At 42.6% G+C, this 6,762-nt stretch overlaps 1 protein-coding gene across 4 annotated transcripts in view; it reads left to right on the forward strand.

Moving 5' to 3' along the window:
• Positions 1 to 6,540, forward strand: part of IL1RAPL2 (interleukin 1 receptor accessory protein like 2) — a 684,727-nt gene extending 678,187 nt beyond the window's left edge. For all 4 annotated transcript variants that reach the window (XM_060250072.1, XM_060250071.1, XM_060250070.1 and 1 more), the window contains one exon: positions 4,438 to 6,540. In XM_060250072.1, the coding sequence (XP_060106055.1) occupies positions 4,438 to 5,138 (701 nt within the window). In that variant the 3' untranslated portion in view covers positions 5,139 to 6,540. The remainder of the gene's footprint in view (positions 1 to 4,437) is intronic.
• The last annotated feature ends 222 nt before the right edge of the window (positions 6,541 to 6,762 follow it).

Here is a 6,762-nt window from a genome sequence, read left to right on the forward strand (position 1 = left end):
TTGGAGTTGCAGCTCCATTGGTGCTTGGCAATTGAGGCAGGGGGTGACCTGTAATGAGGCTGCAAATATGAACAGGTTTTTAACATGTATGATTAATCTGTGTGTCCCCACCTAAATTGTTTTTTTTGCGCCCATGTTTGTATTTAACTCTGCTTCTGCACTGTTGGTCAACCTTTCCCAAAAAGGGGCATGGGGAGAGGAAGAATATGTACTTTATAATTTGCTGTGAATCTTCTGTGTTGTTGGGCATTAAATGTGACTCTCTGTCCAAACTGTTTCTCTGGGGAGGAAATGAAAGCCAGTTGCTTGTAAATCTGCACAGTCAATTTGCCCTGCATGGTGCCACACAGTGGTTTTTACTGTATCCATTTACCTTTTGGTATCTAGAATGCAAAGCAGAAAGAATGATGAATTCATACCCACCTGTTTCTAATCCAGGGACTGCAGGAAGATGATTTTTCTCCAGAGCAACTCCCCAAACCCAGTGGAATAATTTATCAAGAATCTTACCCAGTCTCTCTCTAGTTTACTATTTCCTTTTCTTTGCAGTAACCACAAAATGTAACATACATTTTTGCATTGCATACATTGGCCTTAAGAGCCAAGAGGATGGTGTACCAATTAATAGTCTTCTATACCAGTGTTATGCAAAATGATCCTATAGAAGTGTAGATATGTAGTGGCTACATGCAGCCGGCCATGACCCTCCTTTTGTCAAACTGCACAACCAAGCTGCATGTGGGATGAGTTCCACCTGGAACACCCCTACAATGTGCTCTTTCTTCTGCAGGCTCTTCTTCCAACTGGTGTCCCTATCTTCCAATGGAAGGAGAGTCGAAAGAAGTAAGTAGAGCAGGACTTTTCCTAGTCCTCCTCTCTGTCAGGGGGTGCGGGTGAAGGGGAAGGAGACTGTCTAGCCAGTTTGTCTTGTATGCTGATCTCTAGCCAATCAAGCTTCTGTGAGAAGAGTTTAGAAGAAAAAAAAAAACCAATTTCTACTTGGAAATATTTTTTGTCAGACTGCTTTTTAAAAAATCACGAAAGTGGCCTAGTACGGTTACTCTTAGGGGTCATTTTCAGACAAAGGAAAGCAATTGGATGGAAGGCAACCATATGGGTGAGTGATTGCTGGCTGGCAGTTCTCACCACCTGGAAAATCACCCAACTCAATGGCATTCCCTTTATGAAATCCTAATTGGATCCCAGGAGAGCTTGGCTGGCCCAATTTTGAGTAAATTTTGCAATATACGGAAATACACTTGGGACAACTCTATGCTAGAGACTTAAACTGGCTTTAATCCTCTTGTCTCTCACCTGGGAGGTGCAGTGTGGGAGGGAGCAGCTTTGTATCTATAATGAAATCGTCGGCGTCCTCATCAAATGACACTTCTCAGAACTCCAAAAAGGTAGTTAAACTGGTATTAAAAACAATATACATTTGAAGGGTAGGCATGCCCTAAGACAGTTAGGTACCAAAGCTCTGTGACCTGGACAGGAGAGATTGTTTGTAACAGGTAAAATAAGTTACATTTTTCATTGCGTGTATATTGAATGGATGGAGAATATTACAGTGACTTGTTGACCTTAAGTGTCTTTTATGTGGAAAATGAGATGGGGAATAACTATTTGGATCCCTATGGATACTGCCTGCCTCATTCTCAGTCCACTCTGGGCAAGGAGAGGAGATCAGCTCGTAAAAGTATCTTGCCATAATACTGCCTGCATATGGGTTGCCACTGAATTCCTCCTTGAGTACATCTTCACAGTGAACTTGTATACCTTGAAACATCTTTTGTCATCTTATGTGCAGGTCTAAAAGCATTGCTGTATAATCAGGGCTAAGTGCCATCTGTACAAAGAAATGTCAAATCAAAATTGTGAAAAAAGAAACCCCAAAAAGGCTTAAATTCTGGAAGCTGCATAAATTTAGTATTTCATTCTGCATCTCCTGGCTTGAGACAATATGCTCTGCCAGCAATCCACAATGTATTGCTCTCTGATGTGATTTCTGGTGCCTGCTTCCTTCTTCTCCAAAGTATCGCTTCCCCAAAACAATGAACCAGTCCTGGCTTTCCTCTATCCCACAGCTGACACCACTGTAAGAAGATACTTAATTCAGAACCTCTCAACATTTTATGACTGGCTTAACACCCATGGCAGGCAACCATTTTTTGATCATGCCTCCCATGGCTGCTGAAGAGCCACATGGTGCAAAGCAGTAAGCTGCAGTCCAAGTTCTGCTCACGATCTGAGTTCGATCCCGGTGGAAGCTGGGTTCAGGTAGCCGGCTCAAGGTACTTGACTCAGCCTTCCATCCTTCCAAGGTCTGTCAAATGAGCACACAGCTTGCTGGGGGTAAAGTGTAGATGACTTGGGAAGGCAACGGCAAAGCACCCCGCAAAAAGTCTGCCAAGAAAATGTCATGATGTGACATCACCCCATGGGTCGGTAATAACTCGGTGTTTGCACATCTTTACCTTTTACCCATGGCTGCCGTAGTGTGCTGCTCAGAGGTCTCAGAATTCCAAAAGAACCCACAATCTTAACAAAGTTGGGCCACCCCTGCACTATGCAATGAAACAGCTGAAATGCTGTGGCTTGTAAATCACAGGAATGTCCTTTATAACAGGACAAACATATGTATCTGCCTTAAACCAAGTCAGGCCATCTTGGCTTCTGTCAGCTCAGAATTAGGGATGCCATCCTCCAGCTGGGACCTGGGTATCCCTTGGAATTACAGCTTATCTCCAGACTTCAGAGATAACTTTCCTGGAAAAAATGGATGCTTGAAGAGTGAACTCTGTGGCATTATACCCCACGGAGGTCCCTGTCCTCCCCAGGGTCCATCCTCAAATCTTCAGGCGTTTCCCAACCTTGATCTGGCAACCCTAGCTCCCCCATCTCCTGCCAGAGACTGGGGGGATCTGGCAGCCCTATTCAGGATAGTTTATTCTGACTGACAGTGGCTCTCCAGGATCAGAAGAGAAAGGACTTTAAAGCTCAGCACCTGCTACCTAAGGCATGACAGGGATTAAACCTAGGGCCTTCTACAAGCTGGGTATATGCTATACCACTCAGCCACCCCCTTCCTATGGGCATGTTGTGATGCTAGGCTATAAGCAGCCAGCAATATGATGAACAGGACAGAGGCCTGAAACTAGTGTCCATCCTCTGGACTTAGGAGACACAGAAAGGAGAACCCAAAGGAGGCTGTCATGTCTTCTGACTTCATGGTGGGGGGGGGCTGTGAAATTACCCTAAAGGCTGTTTTGTGGAGGTGGCAAAGGAGGAAAGAGAGCTCTAAGCTCAAGACCTTGCTTCAGGAACAGGCAGGGTGAGATATCTTTGCTCATTGCCTGTGAGACCACTTCCTCTGCTTGCCTTTGCAGGAAAACCACTCGAGCTGAAGGAAACCTAATGTGTACAGTACCCATGATGCCACACAGAATGTGAATCTTACTGGCTCTACAATTACCACTAACACCTGTTCAGTAAGGCCTAGTTTCCTCAAGCAAGGAGATGAGGAGCTGAACTTGATTCCAGATTGTTCTTCAGATCTAAACACATCACTAGTTGCACCTCCGTCCAAACAGGAGATTGTTAGAAAGAAGGGCATGCTAGTTTTCTTTGTGTGAGGAATTTTAGGGTGTGCAGAAGTATTGAGTTGTGGAAGCCTTCACCTTTGTGGAGAGCCAGTTTGAATTGTGGAGAGCCAGTTTGGTGTAGTGGTTAAGTGTGCGGACTCTTATCTGGAAGAACCGGGTTTGATTTCCCACTCCTCCACTTTGACCTGCTGGAATGGCCTTGAGTCAGCCATAGCTCTGGCAGAGGTTGTCCTTGAAAGGGCAGCTGCTGTGAAAGCCCTCTCAGCCCCACCCACCTCACAGGGCGCCTGCTGTGGGGGTAGAAGATAAAGGAGATTGTAAGCCGCTCTGAGAATCTGATTCAGAGAGAAGGGCGGGGTATAAATCTGCAGTTCTTCTTCTTCCTTCAGTTTGAGGAGGCAGAATCCAAAAACAGGGTTACATCCTGTTCTGCTGTTTGTGATCAGTGCATTCTAAATGTGTTATGTGATATAAGCAAGAACTTCTGAAAATCCAGGCAAAAGCTGGGTAACTCTGGTGCATCTCTGGTATAGATCCAGCAGCTGAGAAGTTGCCTTCTCCTGCCCTAAATATGATGTCAAAACAGTTTCCATAGTTACCTCATGATTAATAGAAATATTAGAAGCTTGACCAGGGTTTTTCATAGCAGTTATCTACCTTGCAGTTTAGGGTCAAACGTTAATCCCCTGTGTAGCAGATGTAGAATCAAGTGCAAAACATGTAGATTTCCATGGTAAACTAGCAAACAGTAGGATTTCTTTGTCCTTAATTGTGAGGCTAATTTATTTTGTGCAGTGTATCTCTCTTTTACTGTATTTTTTATGATTTACAGCTTATCTTGAAGATCTCGCAAGATGCGTGGAGCAAAGCCGAAGACTCATTATCATGCTAACTCCAGATTATGTCCTCAGGAGGGGCTGGAGTATTTTTGAGATGGAAAACAGGCTCCACAACATGCTAGTGAGTGGAGAAATCAAAGTGATTTTCATAGAGTGTCCCGAATTAAAAGGGAAAGTGAATTACCAGGAAGTGGAATCTTTGAAGCACACCATCAAACTTTTTTCAATCATTAAGTGGAATGGTCCAAAAAGCAGCAAACTGAATTCTAAGTTTTGGAAGCGCTTGCTCTATGAAATGCCTGTGAAGAAAAAAGAGGTTTTATCTCGGCGTCAGGTCCTAGATTCGGCTGAACAGGGTCTTTTTGGAGATCTCCAAACAGTACCTTCCATTGCCGTGACAGACACCTCTGTCTCTTTGGCTGCAACACAAGCAGACTTGGGCAGTTATCAACAAGTGGATTCTGCACAAACGAGACATTACTGCAGAGGCTATGACTATGACATGCAATCAGCAACCTTGCCCTTAGCTGCCATAAGCAGTAATCACCACACTTACTGCAACATACCCCTGACACTACTCAATGGACAGCTGCCTTTTAATAGCAACATGAAAGATGCTCAAGAATTCCATAGGAATAACTCCTTGTTACCATTATCAACAAGGGAGCTGAGCTTCACCAGCGATATATGGTAACAAAAATCCGAGCATTGCAGCTCTTGATTCTTGGTTATCAGTGAGACAGATTCTTAGAGGACCTTGAACCTAAAACATCAGGTGCCAAAACATTTTGCCAAGTCACAAGCAACTCACTTTTTTACTTGAACCTCTTTGTTTACATTTCAGAATTATTGGTGGGGATGGAGGGGGGTAAACCTACTTTTGTAGTTCACTAATAAGTTCTTATCTTTTAATGTACAGTTTTAATGCATCTTTATTACAAAACTGTATGGGGGCATGGGAGAGTATTTTAAAAGAAGGGCTCACAGCCTGGTGATGGATTGACATTTAGTGCTATATATGATAAAGCAAGACTCCTTATTTATATATTAGTACTTCAGAAATTTAAATGGAATTTTTTTAGAGAACACTAGATAGAAAAGACAACACAATTTGCAGATTTGAAACACAGCTAGCTACAAAGGGAATGATTTTCATTTCAAAGCACACCTGGAAGACCCATGATCAAAAGTGGAATATTTTATCCTGTGAGATTGTCACCAATACACCTTTAGAAGATGGGCAGGTGAACCTCTGTAGTGACTGACAGCTTTTGGTTTTTTTACTCAGCAGTACCTATGGTTGGAAAAAAGTACATCATTCACTTTCACACTATTCGTCCTTTTGTTATCAGGATCTTTCTTACCTCTACTTGATGGTTACCATTGTGTTTTTCTTAAGCAAATTCCTAGGAAGTTGACAGCATTTAAGGTTCTGTAGATTTTTTTTAAAGCTCGTTTAAGCTTGCTATACAGGTTTCTAAGGACTTCCTTTCACATTTTACCTACCAAACGGATTGTCTTCTTGTTAACCAACTGCTGATTTGAACATTTCTTAAACTTCTTGACCTTGTAAGATTTGTATTAATGGGTAACGTAACTTTTTATTTTGCACAGGGTTATTTATTTACTTTTCAGATTTAGTGGTGTTACAGCTTACAAATTTACAAACTGACATCTTGACAGAGAATGTCACCAACAGAAAAAAATATTACAGCAATACTCACAAACAAAGTGCTGAATTACCAGTGGTCTGACTTCTGTTGCATTGATAATTGCCTAAAACAGAAAAGGGAGTTTATTCTGTGTGGGCGTAATCCAGGAAAAGATTCATAGTAAATCCCATGAATGGGACATGTGATGGCAGATCTTGCATTCCTTGAATGCCTTGGTTGCTGTTTCTTGTGGCTCCATCCTACAAATATTGGCAGGGGACACTCATATGGTTGCACTAGCATCTCCCTTTCTCTGTGAGTAATCTGCAAAACAATCCTTATTTTACATCATTTTTTTTTTTTACTGGAATGGTGGCCTGAATGCTAAAAGTGCGACATATATGCTCGTTATTATTACTATTATTACACTGGTTTGAGAAATCAGCCTGTTGATGGCCTCTTCTATGAGATTTCCTCTGCTTCTATAAAATATGAAGATGGTAAACCCAGGCATACGGGGATGCCTAGAAAATGGGGAAAAGCCCCTAAAGCACCACAGTTTTCACTTTGCACATGAAAGTCAGAAGCAACATAAGAGACTTCTTCAGTTCGCAGGCCCTGCATCTCCAGGGTTTGCACTTGGGCCCTTCGATTCCTAGAGCTAAC

The sequence above is a fragment of the Heteronotia binoei genome, chromosome 11 (genome assembly GCF_032191835.1).
Source record: "Heteronotia binoei isolate CCM8104 ecotype False Entrance Well chromosome 11, APGP_CSIRO_Hbin_v1, whole genome shotgun sequence".
Lineage (NCBI taxonomy): Eukaryota > Metazoa > Chordata > Lepidosauria > Squamata > Gekkonidae > Heteronotia > Heteronotia binoei.